Raw genomic sequence first — 24,863 nt, 5'->3', positions numbered from 1 at the left:
AGAAAGATCCAAAGATCAAAAGATCAGCATTTTTCTGAAATAAAAAAACTTTTTTTTAACATTATACAGTATACCGTTCAGCTTGAAGTCAGTTTTTTGTTTTGAATTAATACTTTTATTTAACAAAGATGCTTAAAATTGATCAAAAATTATGATAAAGACATTTATAATGTTACAAAATATTTCTCTTTCAGATAAATGCTGTTCTTCTGAAATTTCTATTCATCAAAGAAACCTGAAAAAAATATATTCAGCTGTTTTCAACATCATCATTATAATAATAATAATAATAATAATAATAATAATAATAATAAATGCTTTTTGAGCAGCATTTCAGAATATTAGAATAATTTCTGAAGGATCATGTGACTGGAGTAATGATGCTAAAAATTCAGCTTTGAAATCACAGGAATAAATTACATTTTAAAATATATTCAAATAGAAAACAGTTACTGTAAACAGTAAAAAAAAAAATATTGTGAAAATGTACTATTTTGCTGTACTTTGGATCAAATAAATGCAGGCTTAGTGAGCAGAAAAGACTTTAAAATATTAAAAATCTAACTGTTCAAAAACTTTTGACTGGTAGTGTAGTTCATTCAAATATTCAAATAATAATTTTCTAAATAATTATATATTTTAAAACATTTAGATTTTTATTATATACAGTGTTATTAGATTATAGATTTGTTTTTTAATGTCACTTATTAAATTCATTTAGACTGAGTAAACAATAGTGCTACTGTTATTAAAAAAAAAAATAATAAAAAATAAAAAATAAAAAAAAAACATAGGTATGTAAAACAAACCCACTCATGCAACTGCCTTCTTAGCTTTGGGTTAAACACGTACCTGCACTGCACTGTTGAGGAAGCAGCTGTTCTGTCCCGGCTCATTTAGTAGTCCCTTGGTAGGGGCCAAGGACAGCATAGATCCTGGCTGGTAAGACCTGGCAAGATTGCCTCCTGGTCTCCTGAAGAACTTGACCCATGCCATTGGATTTTGGATATCTGCTGCTGTGCAGATGAACAGTTATTTGTTAAAGAGTTTGATTTTTTTAAGTAATTTTACTAGGGTTGTTATGACAGGTCAACTTAAAGATTTTAATGTCTGTTTCCCAGCAATGACTGAGTAAAAGCTTTTATTTTTGCTACTGACCTGTATTGTAAGAGGCCTCTTGATGTGTATGTCCTAGACGGGACGGTTTGATCATTCCCTGAACTGGGTGGGGGAATTGTTGTTGGTGGCTACTGTGGCCATCAGGCCTCTAGTGACTCGCAGCATAGTTGTGAAGGTGTCAGCTGGAATCAGTCAACCTTTAAAGGGTCGTCCATGTTTCAGACGCTGCTCTTGGAGGACAACATCAGCCTTAGGATGAGTAGGATTCACTCTGTGGAGAGAAGCAAAGCAATGCATGAATTCTTTAAGAGCATTTTGCATGCATTAAACATGCCTTTTTGCAAATTGAGACACTGACAACACAGAACTCCATGTCATTATAAACACTTCCTTACAAATCACCAGCGAGAGGAGTGGCTAAATATTCAAAACTGTGCAAAAGTCAGCAGATCAGCTCATTTAACTGGCAATGCTGCGCTGAATAATGTTATCGTTTAACTTTTTTACGACTTTACACTGACCTGTTTCTACGCAAGCATGCTGACGCAACTAACAAGAACACACTGACATGACAGGAAAAAACAGACCAACAACAAGCAAATGCAACTTTGTTGCTTGCACTTCAGAATCAGTATATTGTGCACTATAACAAAAACTTGGCCTCTAGCTATAGCCTTCATACCCTAAATGTTACAACTGGAATAATGCTCCATTAAAGCACAGCTGTTAAGTCATTTTCAAATATACTGCATTGTATATAGCACATATGTGATCCTAGACCACAAAAATCAGTCTTAAGTGTCTTTTTTTGAAATTGAGGTTTCCATTGATGCATGGTTTGTTAGGACAGGACAATATTTGGTTGAGATGCAAAATCTGAAATCTAAGGGTGCAAAAAAAAAAAAAAAAAAAACCCCTTTAAAGTTGTCCAAATAAAGTTCTTAGCAATGCATATTACTAATCAAAAATTAAGTTTTGATATATTTACAGTAGGAAATTTACAAAATATCTTCATGGAACATGATCTTTACTTTATATCCTATTCATTTTTGGCATTAAAAAAAAAGATAATTTTTACCCATACAGTGTATTTTTGGGTATTGCTACAAATACATCTGTGCTACTTAAGACTGGTTTTGTTGTCCAGGGTCACATATTACTTCAAAGCAGCTTAATAAACAGGAAAATGTCAATGTATATATTGCTAAATTAATCAATTCTAAAACTATTTTAATTTGAGCTGTAAAGCAGCTCCACAGAAGACAATATTTTTATTGTTCAGACCAATTTATTTCAATGTTGATTCAATTCAGCTCTATAAGTGTCAGTGTTGAACTGGATTCAGCTATAAAGCAGCTTGCTAGTGACAATACTAGTGTTATATTTCAGTTCAATTTAGTTCAATGCTGATTCAGTTCAGTTCAGTGACAGTGTCAATGGTGCAAAGTTCATCAATCATAAAACAAATTGGATAAGCTCTACAAAAGACAATGTTGCTGACACTGTTTAGCCTAACTTAGTTTAATGTTAATTCAATTCAGTTCAACAACTGAAGTTGTTTCATATGAACTCCACAGAAGACAGTAGCAATTAAGACACTTAAGTTCAAGTTTTGCTCTCCTCTGATAGTGTCAGTGCAGTCAACTCAATATTGCTGAATATTATTTAATATTAATAGTCTTAACAACGACACTGTTCTATAAACAATATCTTGTTTATACGACGTTTATTCTGTTTTGTCATGCATCTTCAATGCATTCAATGAAGTCTATAATACTTGGAATAAGCTACCCAACAGCATTCCCATTCATCTCAACAAGACTCCAGCCAAATCCACGTGGAGTTCCAGGTAGCATAATTTTCAGTGTCCAGGAACGATTTTGTCAATGCACCGGCACTAGAAATGGCTGACTCCCTTGGGCAGTGTACTTATTACTGAACCAGGGAGCATTCTGAAACACACCCATGGACCTGAAAACATCCACCCTAACTGACGCACTGGAGGAGTTCTACTCAGAACTATGTAACTTACAAAAAGAAGTTACATATTAATAATTCAACTTCTTTTTTTTGATGACAACTATTTTCTGCTTAGGGACTGACTGTAAAGTCCATTCTCCATCACTCAGCCTAACACTTATAGTCGAAATACTTATATCTCACAACTCTTTACCGGTTTATCATTTCCAGTAGGCCTAAATCAGACACAAGCAGTGCTCACATTGTCATGTGAATTTGTTTCAGAGGAGGAACCTTTCCGATTGTCTATGAGACCATGTGGAAATGATGAATTCCTCTGATACCAATATTAAAAACAGAACAGGACATTAAGTTTCCAAAAATATTGGAACATGCGGTTGGTTGTTGGCTTGGAGATTGTGGTGTGGAGGTCTGGAGAAGATCAAGGGTGGAACTGTATGATTTGGTGAAAATAGAGCCAAAAATAAGAACAAGTGGGAGACTGTTTGTTACTTTTGGTTCTAAGTTTAGTTTTAAGCATATTCGGTTGAATTATATTTTTCCCAACAAAGAATGTTTTCCACTTTAAGGACCCTTTTTGTGCAATGAAAAGGTTAAATGGATGTCAAAGGTGCTTTATGGAACCAAAAATAACAATGAAGAACCTTTTTTAAACCCTCTGGTGCTTCTCGCATGTAGGGATGGGCGATATCTTATCGTTTGCGATATACCGGTAAAATTTTCCCCCACGATAACAATTAGTCTTCCTGCGATAATAACTATAAATAGTATACAGTAGCACGTGTGCGAAACAGTTTTGCATGTGTATGAGCCTGTTTACAAACCTGTTGTCTAACAAAGATATAATTTATTGACATGGTTTTTCTCCAAATTAACTTCATAACATAGTCGAGTGTTTAAAATAACCTTTTGCGATCAGACGTGGTTTCATATCACAGAATGAGACAGAAATCATACTATTTTATAGTATTGTAAAAGCTATGTTCATTAGCATTGCATTATAAATATACTTTATCCTTATAAAAATAACCGAGAATGCTTGAAGAACACAGACAAACCATATATTGTAGAAAACGTAAGTTTCCTCAGTTAAAATTTCTCTATCTGCGTTTTATCCAGCAACAGCGATAACTAGGGCTGGAAATCGATTCCAAAAAGAATCAAGAAGCATTGGGAATCGAGTGTCGATCCCAAAGGTTGGAATCGATTCCGTCAGCGGGAATCGACTTCCCATTCAGAGCAGTTTTCAGTTTAACAAAGCCTAAATATGGGCGCCTCTCATGGGCTGCATATCTCGGCTGCGGTCATCAAACGTCACTGAACATTGATTCACGAAAATAAAGGATGCAGCCTTCCAATAAGAACAAATTAATTTGCCTCTTGCTCACTAATAGTGATTAGAAGTCTGATTTGTTGCCACGAAAAGGCTCTTTCGGATAGATCAGCACCTCCTACAGTCAATGCGAAATTAGGTTCCTCCAAACTAAAAAACAAGAATCGAAAAAACAACAGTGAGGAATCGATTCTTGGAATCGTATCCCATTGATTCCAGAACCAGGGATCGGAATCGATTACAAAATTTTCCAAATTGAACAGCCCTAGCAATAACCTGTAGCGTCAGTACTACTACTTTTTACTATAAAGCATATGTGGAGTTTCCGCACAAGGGCGCCCTCCGGGTTCCAATATGAATTAAAGAGTTATTACATTATACGTGTGTACTCAGTTGTGTCTATTTTGGGTAAAAATAGGAAAGATAACATAGGAAAGATAATACTTTTCTCTAAAGAAACAGGATTCCCTGAATTATCGCCATTGATATCGCTATCGTAATAATGCCAGAAATTATCGTGATACATTTTTAAGCCCATATTGCCCATCCCTACTTGCATGGTCGAATTTCGTTTGGAAAGGAATTTACATTATACGTTTTACTAAAAAAAATGTTTACAAATATTTTGTATTTATGGGGTAGTGGTGAGGGTTATTGTACTAAATTATATTTTTGCAAAAGTTATGGTCCATTTATTACCTGTTAACCACAGACTTAAAATTACCAGAAATCTTAAATTCAGTCTTATTTTAAAGTAGACACTTTAACAGTTAGATTATCGCTGAAGCGGAAAAAAAAAAAAGTTTTAATTAAAAATTTTAATTTTTCATTTTTACATTTATTATGAATTTTTTATTTTCCAAAACATATTTTACTGTAAAACTATGTGAAAATCAAAGCCACAAATCTAAACAAGTTGCGTTCCAAATTTGAGGTTGATATCACAAAAAATTATAAAAATCAGCAAGTTTTACTCATACCAGTACCAAACTAGAAGAAACTGGCTTCCCATTAATTTCCAAAGTGGTTATTTTTGGCAGCGAACAGTACAACTGTGACTAATTTTTCAGTACAATTTAACCTTTTCAAACCAAATCATAAAATGTTTTAGTCAAAAATGACCAATGATCACCAAAGTGAAGAGAAGCTACGTATTTGTCACTGGCTTTGTGACATGCAGCTGGAAGTTTCGTAGCATTAGAAAAACAACAGATGAAGTCGTCAAACATGAGAAAACAATGTCAGAATGATGTAGGTTATTTTTTGCATCGACTGAACACTATCAGAGCGTGTCAGTGCACTGACAGTAATGGAAACCTGTTGAACAGCATTTCATTCACACTGGTATTCAAACAATTCAGAAGTAGCTTTGAGGTGACCAACAGATCATAGTTTGACCACTGATCCATTTACAGTATTTCTGGCTATATTTAACAAAAACGAATCATGTAAATGAGGCAAAAACACCTACTTTGGGGTTACGGGGTGCCTTTCTCATTTGTAATGTGCTCACAGTCTGCCATAGCAACAGCATTCCAGTGTGATCACTTAAGCCACAGTGTTGCTAAAGAGCTCTTGTCTTCAGGATTAGGCTCCGTGTTCGGCCCTGGAGACACACCTCCGCAAACACATCTCACACATGTTCCAGTTCGGGCCAACCACAACTAGTTTAGTAGAACATGATGTTCAGGTGTTTCTTTCTTTTTTCCCTGAAGAGTCTATTAAATCAGTCTGATGGTCTGATTTAAAGCCACGTTACGAAATACAAACACATAAGAAGCTGGTTCAAGCTCATAAACTTCTCAACCTGTCTAGGTCATATTTCACAATGAAGACTTTAAAACCATTACGATGAGTTTATGCAATAGTCATTACGGTATTGCATAAAAAAGACAAATGCATTGTTATGATTTCTTAATGACTTGTCCAGTCATTAATGGCTACTGGAAAAGGAATTAAAAAATAATTAAAATAATTTAAAATAAATAAATAAATAAATGTTGTCGTCTTTGGAATTAAAAAGTCTTTGGAATTAATAGATTTAGATATTTTAAAAAAAAAAAGAAAGAAAGAAAGAAAGAAAGAAAGAAAGAGAGAAGAAATATAATAATAAATGAAACTCTTAAAATTATAATAAGTAAAATATGGTCTTTTTTCATGAGATGCATCCATGATATATTGCTATAAAGTTTAGAAAGTGGAGACAAAAGTACCTGTTAAAAAGTAAAAGTTAATAAATTATGCTTTAGATTTTGAATTGTAATAAAAGATGCACTAAGAAAAAAAATCTATATAGAAAAATGAAGAAGAAAAAAAAATTACGGACATTTATATTTATTAAAAAATATTTCCTCTCTTTTAATTTTTAAGTAAAATATGGTATTTTGTCATGAGATGCATCCATGATATATTAACAGTAAATACCTGTTAAAAAGTAAAAGTTAATAAATTATGCGTTAGATTTTGAATTGTAATAAAACTATGCACTAAGAAAAAAAATTTATTTAGAAAAAAAAAAAATTACAGAAATTTATTTTTACCCTAAAGCACAACATATTAATAATCTTAAACTTTTTCCACTATAAAGACACTTTTATGCAACGGAGGGGGATTTTGTGGCACTAAATTTAATGCAAATGCAGATTTTAATTAAAGTCAGACAGGATGATTTTTAACAATGTATTACAGTAAGAAAGATGCTCTTTACATTATGGTAATGACATTTGGTACGACAATGTGATGACTCATGACAATATCTCAAATACTGAAAAGTATAAAAATAATTAAATATATTATAAATATCTTTACATATTAAAAAATATAATAAAATATGAAAACTATTATTTTTCTCTTTTAATTTTAAAGTAAAATAGGGTCTTTTTCATGAGATGCATCCATGATATATTACTATAAACTTTAGAAAGTGGAGACAAAAGTAAATACCTGTTATAAAGTAAAAGTTATACCAGCAGTGTTAATGATGCTCTGCAATTTGCATTTTTGCACTGTTGTAAGATTGTAAAGTAAATAAATGGTTTGTTTTGAGATTCCTGTTTACAGTTTCATTACAATATTGTAGAAAATTTTGGAAATATTTAAATACAGATTGAATACATCTTTTTAAATAAAACATATGGCTTATTTAATGAACTTGAAACTAGATTTTGTAAACTGAAAAAATTGAGTTTCCAATTGAAAAAACTGAGCTGTCATTACTTAAGAGTTCAAGTTGGAAACATGTAAAGTGTAACAGAACAAACAAGAATAAAATAAGTTCAAAATACGTAAAAGGCTGATGCAAATAGTTGCCTCAATTTTTCTGAGTAAAATGGGCACAGTATTTTTTACAGTGTATGCATTAGATTTTGAATTGTAATAAAACTATGCACCTAGAAAAAAAATAAATAAATCTATATATAAGAAAATAAAATTACGGACATTTCTTTTTACCCTAAAACACAAGTTTTAATAATCTAAAGAAACTGCAACGGAAAGGTTTAAATATGGGTGGGTGTTTGAACAGTTTGCTTCAACATTGCTTCAACTTCCATCACTCAGACTTTATTCTTTAAACTATGCATATATTAAACACAACAGAAAAACTGAACTATGTTTTAACTCAGCATGTAACTTCCATTTACTTGTTAGGAAGCAGCATTATTTAGAGAAGTATTATTGAAACAAAAGCCTCTGGATAATGTTACTGGGGCATCTAAAAGATGATACCCACAAGCATCCCATTTCTTTTTTAGAGATTTTTTTTAATCTCTTAACAAAATTTGATTTGATTACATACATCTACACTGTTTGGACGTCTCAGATTTTAATCGCTTCTCAGCTCTTAAGACAGAAACATCAGCCCCACATTTACCTCTGCGGTCTTATCATCACTCGCAGTAATAGAAAGCAGCGTGTCGCAGAGCGAATCACGGCTTCCACAATCAGGTGATGATGTAGCTGGAGAGCGGAAAACGCTGACATTATGGGTGACGTTTTTTTCTCCTGAGCTCATGAGCCACCGGTCATGGTCATTCATCCCGGCATGACACAAACTTGGCCAGCAAGAGCGAGGGTGAGGTAGCGCAGAAAAGAGGGGAATGACAAAAATACCTGCCGTTGCCACACTGCCTACTGTACATTACCACTGCATTATAAAGAGTGAGTTAAATCTGTGCAAGATCAGATGTAGCTGACGACCACTTGGTCAGTGATATATGCTAAACTAAGCCTCACTATTACTTGTAGGATTTTAACAAATGGCTAAGATTAAACTTTAGAATGCATTTCATCCTGCTTCGTTTGTGCAACAAACGTGAACGGAACAATATACTATATGCTCATTTGTCCTGAATGTGCACTTGTAGTGTACTTCAAATGATACAGGTGTTTTTAAAATAAAAAAATACACTTTCATACTATGTTGGACACGCTTAAGTAACCTTTTAAAAAGGTAGTGTCAAATTATAAAAGCTTCACTATAAAGTACAATACCAGTCAAAAGTCTTTGAACAGTAGCATTTTTAATGTTTTTAAAAAAGTCTCTTCTGCTCACCAAGCCTACATTTATTTGATCCAAAGTACAGCAAAAAAACCAGTACAATTTTGAAATAATTTTACTATTTGAAATAACTGTTTTCTAATTGAATATATTTTAAAATGTAATTTATTTTTGTGATCAAAGCTAAATTTTTAGCATCATTACTCTAGTCTTTAGTGTCACATGATTCTTCAGAAATCATTTTAATATGCTGATTTGATATTCAAGAAACATTTTTTATTGTTATTATTTTCAATATTTAAAACAGTTTTTTTCAGGATAATTTGATCAATAAAAAGACCCAAAATCTGCATTTATAAATAAAAAGCTTTTTAACATTATACACAGTCAGTATTTTTTGAGGGGGGTGATGATAATGACATTTATAATGATACAAAATATTTCTACTTCAGATAAATGCTATTCTTCTGAACTTTCTATTCATCAAGAAAACCAGAAAAAAATTTTACTCAGCTGTTTTCAACATAATAATAATAATAATAATAATAATAATAATAATAATTTGTATTTATTTATTTATTTTTGAGCAGCAAATCAGAATATTAGAATGATTTCTGAAGGATCATGTGACTGAAGTAATGATGCTAAAAATTCAGCTTTGAAATCACAGGAATAAATTACATTTTAAAATATATTCAAATAGAAAACAGTTACTTTAATTAGTAAAAAATATTTTAAAATTGTAGTTTTTGCTGTACTTTAGATCAAATGAATGTAGGCTTGGCGAGCAGAGGAGACGTCTGTAAAAAAAAAAAAAAAAGTTTAAAAATCTTACTTATCTGGTAGTGTACATTTAAAAAAATTATAATGGTTTAATGCTGTAAAGAAGTATACTAAGGGGGTGTTTACACAACACCGGTTTCAATGAAAAAAAGAAACATTTTATGCGTTTTGACCATTCTTTTACACAACAGCAGTGTTTTGGTGGCCTGAAAACAAACTTTGGGAAAAGATACTGTTATCGTCAACATGTAAGAAATGCGAATTTGTGAAAACAGTGTTACAAATTGACACTGGCAACTACTGGCCTGGCATGCATAATACAGAGTTTTTAGTCATTTTGAGGCTGCATTTTAAATGTATGAAATTACAACTTCATCATTACAAACAGATGTACACAAAATGCAGCGTTCAGCTAACTGCATTTAATAGAAATTTAAAGTATAATACATTGTTATTTAATTGCCATTAATATGCATTTAAGCATATGAAAACATGACATTCAGTTAACACGCATATTCCTTTTAGACATATTATTTCTATAGTAAGCACTCTTTTATGATCAAGTATGTTAAAGTGTACTTCTTTTTCACAAGGGTGGAATCTGAGCACTATCTAGCCATATCTAGACGCCAGAAATTCATAGCTACAAAAGCAGCCTTTTTAAAAGCAGCTTGCATAGACAGTAATGATGACAGTCTGGTTTCAGTCATGCCATGTGACTCTTCCACTTCTTACCTAATTTAAGTGAGGATATCCCCCACCCTGTCTAAAATGAACTACACATGATATCATTTCCTGTGCTTTCTTCAGGCCTTTGATCAGCTTCCTAATTTTCAATGACTCATAAAACTATGACATTTTTGTGCAAAATTCCAACCAATTTGGAAAACAAAACAGATTTAAGGGACAGTTCACCCAAAAAAGGAATTTTGTCATTTACTCACACTCACGTTGTTCTAAAACTGGATGAGCTTATTTTCTTTAGTTATTTCCTCTGGTTTAGACTTGACTATGTATGGAGGGGGGAAAAAAAAGTGCAGACATTTATCAAAATATCTCATGTTACACAAAGTTTTAAAAGAACATGCAAATGATGACAATTTATATTTTTGGGCAAACTATCCTGTTAAGTGTTTTGCAAATTTTGTTTTCAACATCAAATGGATTGATTAATACTTTATATTATCTCCCACACTAACACATCATCTTTATCTTACTTACATTAAACTGATTTACAGGTAATTGAATATTCAAGACTTGAAGTAAAAAATAATAAATGGCTCTTTCTCCTACTAAACCTCATATATTAGTTTTATATTACCTGCCTATTAATTACCTACAGCTCTAAGATTATATAATTTATTTAAATATGGTGCTCAAGGTGCTGTAATGTTCAAAATTCGACTGTCTAATCACAAATGGTTTAATATCTCTCCTACGCTAATATAAGATCGACAGAGAGAAGATCCAGTGTAATGAAGTGCCTGCAGGTGTAAATCACTCAAAGGATCATTTCACGACACCGTTCGTAATGTGTAACACAGCAAATTTACACTGATAAAATATTAAAGCTAATTTCAAATAAGAAAATGGATTTCTGCCTCACTGCCGTCTACAAAGTTCAAAAGTTTAATGAGCTCTTCTGCCTTTTTATTTATTGACTCATTCTTCAACTCCAACTCAAATTTCCAAGTAACATAACTCATCATAATTTGACTCGAAAAAGAAATGTGGCCAAATTGCATCACATTCTGGTTACATACCGTACCTATTTGAGGCAACAAAAAAACAACGCTATTTACGGCTGATCTCCGTTCTTACAGAAAAGGATGTGTATGACAAATATAAGTAGAAGTTGCAAAACAGATACTATGTAAACCCACATTGTTGTGTTTTTGTCTTGAGTCACTACACACTGACAGATTATGCAAACATACAACAGTAATCTGGTCTACAGACTCAGAAAAAGCAAATGTAATGACGCATTTGATTTAAACATGTATCATAATGTTGCAACGCATGATAAAAATATCAGAGGGAGGAGTCTGAAAATAATTTGTATGAGAAACAGCTGCAGAAAATGTCAGATGGATAGTTATGCAATGAAACAAACAATGATTTTTACATCTATAAATAATGATCCAGAGTCTTATTTAGCAACCAGATGTCAGAAGCATTTCGGAAAGACTGTGTGCAGTGCGTACTGTAAATGACCAAATGAGGAATATTTATGGCCACACGCCACAGAATCAAGTGCTAAAAAAGCACATCGTCACTCTGTAAAGAATAACATCCTCTTCTGACAGCAAACCCACAACAATCATTGCACAAAAAAACCACAGTTTTGCCCGGGTGGGCCGCAGTGGCGAGGCGAAACATGACACGCTCCTGAAACCCTGAAACAACACTGAGGGAGCGGCAGAAGTCCCGAAGGAACGGAGAAGGCTGTTTTGGCTTCGAGCAACAATGCTGCGGCCGTTTCCTGTGTGGGCTTCCTGTTGCGTTCCAGCACGCGGTCAGCACTTTGAGTCCAGAGACGCCGGGTAGGTCACGGGTATTAAACACATAATACCTTCATACGAAGGTGACAAAACAACTCCTGAACAAACAAAAACAGATTTATCGAGACATTAAGTTTTATCAGTGAGTGAAGTACAATATCCTCTCTGAGACGTACTCGACTTCCTAAACGTTTCCTTGCTTCCTTTACGGCTTGCCAATAAATGTCAAATTCACAATGCGGCCACCAACTCTCTTTCCTTTTATTTTCTAACTGAAAAATGGTTTCCTCCGACAAGGTTTAAAACATTCATTCAGCTTCAGTGGCTTCATGCATTATTAGTGCGCTGCTTAGTCAGACACTTCCAGAGATTCAGAGGAGGATTCCTTGTAAACAATAACAAATGAAGCAGCTGGCTGCTGTGCTGAGAAGAGGACTATTTTGATTTGGTGAGGTCAGCAAAAACTTCTACCGCTTTGGGAAGATTTACCCATAAGCACCTGTCAGTTACTGTAACAGTAGCATCTTGACAAGCATGAAAAAAGTTGGAGAGATAAAGTCTCATAAAAATGAAAGAACAGATCTTCTGCAGTGAATGGGTGCCGTCAGAATGAGAGTGCAAACATCTGATAAAAACATCACAATAATCCACAAGTAATTCACACCACTCCAGTCTATCAATTAACATCTTGTGAAGTGAAAAGCTGCATATTCGTGAGAAACAAATCCATCATTAAGATGTTTTTAAACTTCAAACAGTTGATTTCTGCTATAATACGAGTCCTCTATCCATAATATTGCTTTCTCTAGTGAAATAAATCATCTTGTCTGAATCAGGAGAGAAACCTGCACAGATCAAGCACCGTTTACAAACCAAAACAGATCTAAACAAATATGCTGGTGGATTTTGACTTTTTAATTTAATGAAGCATTACTATGGATTATACACGCTTAATGTTGGATTTGTTTCTTACAAATGTAGGTTTTCACTTCACAAGATGTTAATTGATGGACTGGAGTGGTGTGGATTACTTGTGGATTATTGTGATGTTTTTATCAGCTGTTTGGATTCTAATTCTGACGGCACCCATTCACTGCAGAGGACCCATTGGTGAGCAAGTAATGTAATGCTAAATTTCTCCAAATCTGTTTGTTTATAGAAACAACTCTTTTATATCTTGGATGACCTGAAGGTGATTACATTTTCAGCAAATTTCCATTATTGGGTGAACTATTATTATATGAAGGTATTCCTTTAAGGTAAGAGTTGTATGCGTCAAAAAAGACAATCCAAACACAGCCTCAAACATTAGATCAGCAAAAACTTCTACCACTTCGGGAAGATTTACCCATAAGTACCTGTCAGTTACTGTAGGAGCAATATCTTAAAGTATGAAAAAAAAATTGCAGAGAAAATGAACTCTCATAATAATGAAAGAATGGCTTGCTAGCCAATGGATCCTCTGCAGTGAATGGGTGCCGTCAGAATGAGAGTCCAAACAGCTGATAAAAACATCACAATAACCCACAAGTAATCCACACCACTCCAGTCCATCAATTAACACCTGGTTACATTTGTAAGAAACAAATCCGTCATTAAGACATTTTTAACTTTAAACCATTGCTTCTGGCTAAAATACAAGTCTTCTATCCATAATATTGCTTTCTCTAGTCGTCTCGCCTGAATCAGGAGAGAAATATGCACAGATCAAGCATTGTTTACAAGCCAAAACAGATCTAAATAAATATGTTGGTGGATTTTGACTTGGATGGGTTATGATTGACTTGGAAGAAGCATTATTAAAGATTAAACACTTGTTAAAAATATGTTAGCTGTTTTAAAGTTAAAAATGTGATTATGTGTTAATGTGTATAATAATGATTAATGTGTTTCTTACAAACTGGCAGGTTTTCATTTCACCAGATGTTAATTGATGGACTGGAGTGGTGTGGATTACTTGTGGATTATTGTAATGTTTTTATCAGCTGTTTGGACTCTCATTCTGACAGCACCCATTCACTGCACAGGATCCAGAGAGCAAGTGATGTAATGCTACATTTCTCCAAACCTGTTTGATTTAGGAAACAAAATCATGTACATCTTGGATGTCTTTAGGGTGACAATTTTTTATTTTTGGGTGAACTATTCTACCAAGGTATTCCTTTAAAGTAAGAGTTGTAGGCGTCAAAAAAGACAATGCAAACACATCCTCGAACGTTATGTTCATTTGACAATGTTGTTCTTTCAGGTATGATTCATAAATGTGACATCATCGTAAGGATTGCACAAACAGTTGTGTCATTCCACTTCAAACACACCCGCAGACACATGCATGATCACGCACAAACATGCACACACCTATGCAAAAACTCTGAGCGCACTGCACTACGATAGTTACAGGACATATTCAAATCTAGTCATCCTAGTTTCCACAAACTGGCTCTGCATAACTGGCCATTCTACAAAACTCCTCCCTGAACAATTCCATTCATTTCCGCAAGGAAACACCTTGGCAGGGTGCAGACTGATCTGAAGTCAGTGATTTCTACAGATCTGCGAGCGGTTAGGAAACTGAACTGTTCCCAGATGTGAACTGCCACAGCGGGCGATGCAGCCAGTTCTGCCGCATGCCGTCTTGATTTCACTAACGTGTGGAGAAACACAGGCAACAGCAGAGCAAATACAAGCATGTTGCCAAATCTCACAACACTCAAGACTTTTTTCTTGGTCACTACAAATATCTAAAATTTATTTACACGGACTAGAGAGTCACAACACTAACACAAATTAAGATTTTTGAAGTATAAATACTAATGGCATATAAATATCATGAGGGATCAGAGGGAATACAAATGTGTGCGGCGATTTTCTTGTCTAACTAAATGAGCCAAAGAAAAGCTGACATACATAACTAGCCTCATGCATAAGAGCCAAACTTTTGCAATCGCATGGCGTTAAAATGAAATGCACTGGCAGCAAACTTTAATGAGAAGAGTGCTTTGGCAGGTGTCTGGAGCCAATTTAACCAGCTGCAATGTTTGTTGCAAAGAAACGAATGAATAGCATTTGCATTTCCAGAGGCAAGACCTCTACTAGAACTTCTCTACTTCTAAAAAAATCTGTATTCACAGAAAACAAACAAACAAACAAAAAAAAAAAAATCTTGATATGATAATTTATCCATTTTGTTATTTTTACTCTCCAAGGACAGAGTAATACTATTCAAAAATTAATTTCATACAAAGACATAATGTTGAATTAACTGTTTACACTGTGAAAATTAATTTTTAATCAGTATGTGTGCAGTAAATACCTAGGAAACAAAACGGGTAAGAAAAATAAACTCAAGATAAAAAGAAAAAGAGATTATCTGAATAAATAAGCTTTCTATTAATGTACGGTTAGGACAGGACAATATTCGGCCGAGATACGGCTATTTGAAAATCTGGAATCTAAAGAGTGAGAAAAAAATCTAAATATTAAGAAAATCACCTTTAAAGTTGTGCAAATGAAGTCCTTAGCAATGCATATTACTAATCAAAAATTAAGTTTTGATATATTTACGGTTGTAAATTTACAAAATATCTTCATGGAACATAATCTCTACTTAATATCCTAATGATTTTTGGCAAAAATCAATAATTTTGACTTTACAATGTATTTTTAGGTATTGCTACAAATATACCCATGCTACTTATGACTGGTTTTGCGGCCCACGGTCACACACACACACACACACACACATATATATAATATATATCTTGTTTTTTTTTCCTATTTATATTTAAAGTTTGATATTTATAGTGGAAAACAATACAAACAAACTGATTATGAAAATGATTTTTGCGTTTAAATGTGTAGTGTACCACACAATTCTTGCCTCGAATACCTATAATTAAATATATTTATATTTATCTGACTTTCTAGTTTTAATGTTTGACTTAATTTAAATTACTTAAACAAGAAGCACAAATACTGGTAGTTTATCACTGGTGTAAATATGTTAAATATCGTGAGGATACAGCATATATATATATATATATATATATATATATATATATTATCTAGCATTTTAAAGTATTATGATGCATCAAAGCGGATTCAGACCCAAACATAGAGACATCAAGTGATTTTTACACTACATTTAACTATTGAAAATCTTAATTTTAGCTACTATACATACACCTACGTCACGATATCTCACGTACTCCGTAGTTTTTAAAAGTCACGTAAAAAACAAAGCACACCATTTAGAGATGTTTCACGTAAAAGCTGTAAACGTAAACAGCAACGCAAGCTGCAATGCTAGCTTTGTTGTGAAATGTTGAGACGCGTCTACCTGATTCAGGTGCGTTTCCGCCACATGCGCACTGACGAATGAAACATGGCGAAGAAAAGTTTGACCAAAACAAAATGTACTGACATGACAAGAGACACATCTACTCACCACGTGAACAAAAAATGACTGATAATCCTTTTTCCCTTTCAGAGTCCAGTGAAATTGTTTACTGAGTATCAAAAATTCCTATTGACTCCTGCTGAATGTCGGCGTCAAACTGCTGGACGGAAAAGCGGAAGCGACTGACGACTCAAGAAAACACACCGGCAAAGATGTGCACTATAAACATAACACCCCGAGCACCGTCGCTCTAATGACTTAATGTTGTTTTCACTCTTTCTTTAGTTTGTTTAAATCCTGTAGTGAGAAGTGAGCGGTCCCCGCAGTAGTCCGCTGTGCTGTACTGACATGAGTTGACTGACGGACGGACTGCGGGCACCTGAATTTTCAGCTGGTTTCGGTGCTGAGGTGAAACTCCGCCTCTCCTCTACAATACACTATGTACTGCAGTCAATCTGTCCCAGTGCAGCACGTCGAAGGGAGGAGTTTCTCCTGCTTTCTCACACTTTCCTCTGCTGTGTCGAGACACGAAGTAGCGACTCATTCGGTGGCTGTGTTTCAAACCTCACTGCGCTTCTTGACTGGTGAATTTTAGGCCAGTTGAACTAGTAGCCTATGATTGCGTGTTGTGAACTGAACGGAAAGACCAAAAATACTGTCTAGGCAGCTTACTAGGTTCCCTGAACATCTTGTGAAAAAGAAGTGTGCTTAATCGTGTTGAAATTGTATTGAAAGTGTAGGCTACTTCAGACCTTAAATGTATGCTTCTTAAAAAGTAGATTTTTAATGCTTTTTTAAAAATTTTTTTTTAAGAAGTCTCTTCTGCTCATCAAGCCTGCATTTATTTGATCCAAAGTACAGAAACAACAGTAAAATTTTGAAATATTTTTACTATTTAAATAATTTTTGTAATTTATTTTTGTGATTTTAAAGCTGAATTTTTAGCATCATTACTCCAGTCACATGTTCCTTCAGAAATCATTCTAATATTCTGATTTGATTCAGATTTTTAAAAGTGTTGTTATTATTATATGTGACCCTGGACCACAAAAACAGTCTTAAGGAGCTGGGGTATATTTGTAGCAATAGCCAAAAATACATTGTATGGGTCAAAATTATAGATTTTTCTTTTATGGCAAAAACCATTAGGAAATTTAGTAAAGATCATGTTCCATTAAGATATTTTGTAAAATTCCTACTGTAAATGTATGAAAACCTAATTTTTGATTAGTAATATACTAATTTGCACCCTCAGATACCTGTATCTCGGCCAAATATTGTCCTATCCTAACAAACTATACATCAATGAAAAGCTTATTTATTCGCGTTCATATGATGTATAAATCTCAATTTTGAAAAAATGACCCTTATGACTGGTTTTGTGGTCCAGGGTCACAAAACCAGTCATAAGGGTCAATTTTTCAAAATTGAGATTTGTACATCACGTGAAAGCTGAATAAATAGGCTTTTCATTGGTGTATGGTTTGCTACAATAGAACAATATTTGGCCGAGATACAATCTGGAATCTGAGGGTGCAAAAAAAATCAAAATATTGAGAAAATCACCTTTAAAGCTGTCCAAATGAAGTTCTTAACAATGCATATTACTAATCAAAAATTAAGTTTTGATATATTTACACTACGAAATTTACAAAATATCTTCATGCAACATGATCTTTACTTAATTTCCTAATGATTTTTGGCATAAAAGAAAAATCAATAATTTTGACCCATACAATGTATTTTTGGCTATTGCTACAGATAAACCCCAGCGACTTAAGACTGGTTTTGTGGTCCAGGGTCACATATTGAAAACAGCTAAGTAGACTTTTTTCAGGTTTCTTTGATGAATAGACAAGTCTTTTGTAACATTATAGGTGTCTTTATCATCACTTTTGATTAATTTAAGGTATTCTTGCTAAATTAAAGTATTAGCCTAATTTCTATAATTTATAGAAATTTTACTGACTTTTGAATGGTATAGTGTATAATGGTGAGAAAGCTTTTTATTTCAGATAAATGCTGATCTTTAGATCATAAAAAATGTACTCAACTGTTTTATATGTTGATAATAATAATAAAAATGTTTCTTGCACAGTAAATCAGAATATTAGAATGATTTCTGAAGGATCATAGGAGTAATGATGCTGAAAAGTTAGCTTTGATCACAGGAATAAATTACATTTTAAAATATATTCAAATGGTTATTTTAAAAAGTAAAAATATATTACTGCTTTTGCTGTATTTTAGATCATATAAATGCAGGAAAATGTTAATACTTTTTCCCCCGGTTTCACAGACAAGGCTTAAACCTAGTCCTAGACTAAAATGTAAGTCTGAGCTGTTTCAACTGAAAGAAACATGCACTGACTGATCTTAAAATATATCTGTGCATTTGTTTTGTCTCAAGATGCACACCAGTAAAGTTTTTTTAAGACATGTTTATAAAACTTACTTAAAAGTCTTAAAGGGGTCATCAGATGCTAAGTTCACTTTTACATGTTGTTTGAGCATTAATGTGTGTTGGCAGTGTATGTGCAAATCTACCCTATAATGATAAAAATCCATGCAATGGTTTTTAATTAATCTGTAAAAATAATATTCCCTTTTTCAAATCGAGCCATTCACAGATGCCTGTCGTTGCGGCGTCACACCGACCGAGGCCACTCCCACGATAGTTGATTGACATGAGCGTTTTACCTCAGATCAGTTGTAAAAGTCCAACCTCCATGTTTTGATGCCGGAGCAGGGATGTAAGTTAGACAAGAATATCTCCGATTGAGGTGTTGTGTTGCTGGATGTAATAATGAACATAGTGGTAGTCATTTACTTCCGACATCTGAGCCGCTGAAGATGCAGTAGATTACGTTTGTTTGTGAAGGGAATGCGCCTCCCGATCTACATATATCCGTCTATGTTCACGCAAATCATTCATGATCCATCTTCACTTACAGCAGAAGTGAGTATAAGGGTTTTTTTTTTATGAATCTTTGCGATCGCCTTTCCTAATAACGTGCTAGTTAACAAGTTTAGCGGCTAAACGCGGCTAAAGTAAACAGGCTCGTCTCTCCACAGAGAGAAGAGAGGGGCGGGGCGAGCAGAGCTCATTAACATTTAAAGCAGCCTCGACCAGAATGGAATGATTTTTGCAGAGCTGATTTTGACATGGTAAAAAGGGTGTTGTTTTACACTACCATTGAGAATTTTTAACCAAAGTATATTATAGACTTTTCATTAAGACTCTAAAGAATCATATCAACTTGTGGAAAATGGGCATCCGATGACCCCTTTAATTGAACTATGACCTAATCCTGGCTAAACCCTGTCTATGAAAACCAGGCCTTTATGTTTACAATATTTAAGACAAATTCCTCCAAAAGAGTACTCTGTATCCAAAAAAGGAACCCTAGCTAAAACAAACAAACAAAAAACACTATGTAATTTATTTAAAATACATTTATTTCATGTCAAGTATATCAAATTCATTAATTGACATATCACTTAAGACTGATATAAAATTATAATTACACTTTATTTGGAATGTTTTTTTTCTTATTATGCCTAAAATGTGTTTTAATATTACTATTGTGTGATCTCTCTATAAAATCAGTCTTCAAATGCAAGATATCAACCATTCAATTAAAATCTTTAATGATATTGAGAATTTTGTTTTGAGACAGAATTAACAAAATAAAGAGGAATAATTGGAATTTTGACTTAAATCTTTTAGATCTGTTGAAAACTTGCCCTTTTTATTTAGACTTACCGGACTATTGCGTATTGCATAATGTGTTACATTTTTAAAATGTATATATCAGGTAGTATACAGTATATGTATGTCTTGTGAACATAGCCAAAGGGTTCCCCTCATGCAGTTTGATCAATGCTCATGTATTGTCAGCCGTCCACCTTTAACGGCTTTGTATTATTTATTTATACTGTTTTATCTGCTGATGAAAGCGGTAGTCTGGTGCGATGTGATGTAAGACTGCTGTCATCTGGACACCATCTGTCCAATCCTGTTACATAAAACGATGAGGGAAAAATATTTAACTGTGTTTGAACCATTTAGTCCATTACAACGTGTAATGCTGCTTCTCATCCGAGTCACATATCCATTTAATCATCGCTGGACAAATATCTCTTTATTAGGAGGTACAGTGTGAATGTATTCAGTGATTGACCATTGTGCTGTGATCAAATGGGCCGATGAGACAGAGTGCGAAAGGAAATCAGCCACATTATTCGAGTGCTCTTAGAGAGGTCACAGTGTATCGGAACGGGACACTCCTTTCCCTAGGAAGTACTTGGAAAGCCCATTTAAGAGACAATGCATTTTCCTTCTGTAAGCCTTTTTCCCTTAGGAACATATAATGTTTCCTTCTCTGATATTCAAGGTCTTGAAATGACTTGTGAGGTGCAAAGTTCTTTATAAGGTTATGAGGTTGTTGTGCTTCCTGGATTCAAAGACTAGCAGTTTTCCCACTTTGCAGGACCAAGTGTGGAATGATAATAAGGACGTGGAGAAAATTATAGAAGATCATTAGTTGGTAAATGGAGCGTACTTTTTCAATTTTACAGCAGGAGTTTGAACCATGGCTTATGAGCATTAATTGTGTTAGTTTCATTACTCAGTTCTCATGTTGGAATTATGGCTTAATTATATTTCACGTTTGCATTAACAGTGTAGCTCATTTGGCGCATTGCATTAAAACTGGGTAAGATCCTAAAGGCAGCAGGTCATTAAATAATTTGGCTGGTGGACGTGTGCCATCTCTCACCCTACTGCTATTGACGTGGGCTGTGGCAAAATCAGTTCATACTAGTTCAAACATGATGCTTTGATTTGTTTATGACCTTGGTTTGCTAGTGCCTACAAGTACAATTGCTCTAAGGTCACTCTTATTGCACTTTAAAGTTGACATGAAACAACATGTTACTCTCAACTTGTCATATATGCACCCCTTGGCATCAGTTTTAGTGCATCAAAATCATACAATATGTAAGGAACCAAGTGAAGCTTAAGGTTTTAATCAGTTTAAATTATCCTGCTATGTTAGCACAGTCACATCTCATTCAAAAGATAAATCCAAAATTTAGCATGTCAAAAGCCAGTCACATTTCACAATCAGACCTGACATAATACTTCTTCAGGCGGTAATTTCTGAATATGTTTGTGATTAAGACATTACGGCTGTAGATGATGATTGCTCTGTTTCTCACATAAATAATGTTTGGCCTCAAGAATACTTTAGTTGTATCGCCTGTGTTTTATATATATATATATATATTGTTTTATATTGAGAAATGGTTAGGTTTAGGGGTAAGGGTCAGGTTAGGTGCTCAGAAATGTTTAAATAGTGTATATGAAATAAAATTATTGTGATGTTTTTTTAAATTGAAAACCATAACCCAACATACACTACCAGTCAAAAGTTTCTGAACTGTAAGATTTTTAATGTTTTTTTAAAGATTTTTATTTGATCCAAAGTACAGCAAAAGCAGTAATATTGTGAAATACTTTTACTATTTAAAATAACCATTTTCTATTTGAATATATTTTAAAAATGCTAAATTTTAGAAAATATAAAATTATAGAAACTAGTACTTTTGATCAAAAGTGATTATAAAGACATTTATAATGTTACAAAAGATTTCAGATAAATGCTGTTCTTCTGAACATTCTATTCACCAAAGAAACCTAATAACAATTCTGTTCTGCTGTTTTCAACATAATAATAATAAATGTTTCTTGAGCAGCAAATCAGAATATTCGAATGATTTCAGAAGGATAATGTGACTGGAGTAATGATGCTAAAAATTCAGCTTTGAAATCACAGGAATAAATTACATTTTAAAATATATTCAAATTGAAAACTGTTATTTTAAATAGTAAAAATATTTCAAAAATGTACTGTTTTTGCTGTACTTTGGATCAAATACATGCAGGCTCGGTGAGCAGAAGACACTCCTTTAAAAAAGCATTAAAAAATCTGACTGTTCAAAAACTTGACTGGTAGTGTATATGTCATTAAAAATGATGTCAAGGTGTCCTGACCAAGTTGGGAGTGAAAATGTGTTGGAAACACATTTTAAGAAACATAAAAAGAGGACAGGAAAAAGAGACAGAATTGTGGGGGGGAAATGTCTAAACTCTGAGATATAAAGTCATAATAACATTTTTTATTTTTTTATCCTGTGACAGAAACAAGCTTGCATATTGTTGAGGTCAAAAGTTTACATACACATTGCAGAATCTGCAAAATTTATTATTTTAGAAAAATAAGAGGGATCATACAAATGTATCAACAAAAATAAGATATTTCACATAGAAGATTTTACATATAGTCCACAAGAGAAAATAATAGTTGAATTTATGAAAATGACCCTGTTCAAAAGTTTACACTTTATTCTTAATGTTACCTGAATGATCCTGTGTTGGTTTTTTTTTTTTTTTTTTTTAGTGATAGTTGTTCATGATTCTCTTGTTTGTCCTGAACAGTTAAACTGCCTGCTGTTTTTCAGAAAAATCCTTCAGGTCACACAAATTCTTTTCAGCATTTTTGCGTATTTGAACCAATTCCAGCAATGCCTGTATGATTTTGAGATCCATCTTTTCACACTGAGGACAACTGAGGGACTCATATGCAACTATTACAGAAGGTTCAATATGAAGGTTAAGAGCTGGGGTGTGAAAACATTTTGAATTTAAAGATCAGGGTAAATTTGACTTGTTTTGTCTTTTGGGAAACATGTCAGTATCTTCTAAATGAAACAAACATGATATTTAGGCAAAATAATAAAAATGTACACATTCTGTTCAAAAGTTTACACCCCTTAATGCATCCTTTTTCCTTCTGGAGCATCAGTGAGTGTTTGATCCTTCTGTAATATTTGCATATGAGTCCCTCAGTTGTCCTCAGTGTGAAAAGATGAATCTAAAAATCATACAGTCATTGCTGGAAAGGGTTCAAATACACAAAAATGAAAAACCAAAGAATTTGTGGGACCTGAAGGATATAACAGGACTAACAAGAGACTCATGAACAGATATCACTAAACAATAAAACACAGCTGTGGATCATTCAGATAACAACACATTATCAAGAATCAAGTAAACAGGGTTATTTTTTTATATATATAAATGTAACTACTATTTTTTCTTGTATCCGTCTTTTATGTGAAACATCTTACTCTAGTCAGTACTCTATAATAAAAAGATCCCTCTTATTTTGGTATAATAATTAACATTTTGCAGATTCCTCAAGGTGTACGCAACATTCTGACCTCAAGTGCATTTAGCACCTGGATAAACTAGACTGCCAGATGGTTAGTAAATAAGATGCATGGTTTTAGGATGCAACTGTTAGTAAATTCTAAGCTGACTGTTTACCAGGAGCTGACTGTGATGTATTTTGCTTGTATGTTTACTGTAGTCATGGCAGCTCTAGCACTTGCTGTAGATATCACCGGCTGTCTTGGTATTGGCAGTTAGAGCAGACAAACTGGCTCTGACAATTAGGATAAGAGAATATTTTTTCCATTGACACATCACTGACAAAAACTGAGGCCATGTTTTTAATGTTGCTTGAAGCATATTCAGCTACAGTCTCACTAGAAAGCCTTTTTTTGAGGAAATAAATGGAAAATTTGCTTTTTGCATGAATGCAGATCTTTACTGTGATTCCTTTCCATTTACATCGACCACATCAACCCCAAGTGTATCTGTCACACTCTAGTAACTTATGGTTACACGTGATTTAATTGGACTCCTGAGAATCTCAGTTATACATAAACACAATGAAGATTATCCTGCATCTACATCCTGTACATTAACTCTATACATAAGACAAATAGGAATACTTGAAATAGGAATAACATTGAAATTCCTTAGTATTTCACACACATGCACAAAGAAATGCTTTGTGAGGAAAATATGAGCAATGCTTCCTCTGCAACAACAATGATAGGGCATTGTGGGTGTGGTTATACAGTTAACAAGGTGTTCTTAGAGGTTGCCAGGGTATTTTGGGTGGTTTCTAGATGGTCGGCCAAAGTCAAAAAAGCCCACTCCCAAGTCTCAATGGGCCTATTTGCACATTCTCACTAGTTTTGATCGATCAAAGCATTTTTTTTTTTAATTTGGTTTCGCTCATATCATTTAAAAGTGGCCACATAAATGAGATTGTACTAAATGGATTCAATCACTATTTTTGTACTATATACTAGGAAGAAAAAAATATTAATATA

The 24,863-nt window shown here is 33.7% G+C and overlaps 1 protein-coding gene across 3 annotated transcripts in view; it reads right to left on the bottom strand.

Moving 5' to 3' along the window:
* LOC127168237 (inactive ubiquitin carboxyl-terminal hydrolase 53) overlaps window positions 1-17,102 on the bottom strand; it is a 65,295-nt gene extending 48,193 nt beyond the window's left edge. The window contains exons 1-3 of one of the 3 annotated variants that reach the window (XM_051114883.1): window positions 16,662-17,102; window positions 1,159-1,390; window positions 853-1,016 (exon numbers count right to left, since the gene is read on the bottom strand). In XM_051114883.1, the coding sequence (XP_050970840.1) occupies window positions 853-1,016; window positions 1,159-1,213 (219 nt within the window). In that variant the 5' untranslated portion in view covers window positions 1,214-1,390; window positions 16,662-17,102. Of the gene's footprint in view, window positions 1-852; window positions 1,017-1,158; window positions 1,391-5,903; window positions 6,017-16,661 lie in introns of those variants that run through there. The other 2 variants (XM_051114885.1, XM_051114884.1) reach the window with 2 other exon arrangements.
* Window positions 17,103-24,863: the final 7,761 nt, after the last annotated feature.

Source organism: Labeo rohita, chromosome 7, assembly GCF_022985175.1.
Source record: "Labeo rohita strain BAU-BD-2019 chromosome 7, IGBB_LRoh.1.0, whole genome shotgun sequence".
In the NCBI taxonomy this organism is placed as follows: domain Eukaryota; kingdom Metazoa; phylum Chordata; class Actinopteri; order Cypriniformes; family Cyprinidae; genus Labeo; species Labeo rohita.
This window is presented reverse-complemented; position numbering and strand designations above follow the sequence as displayed.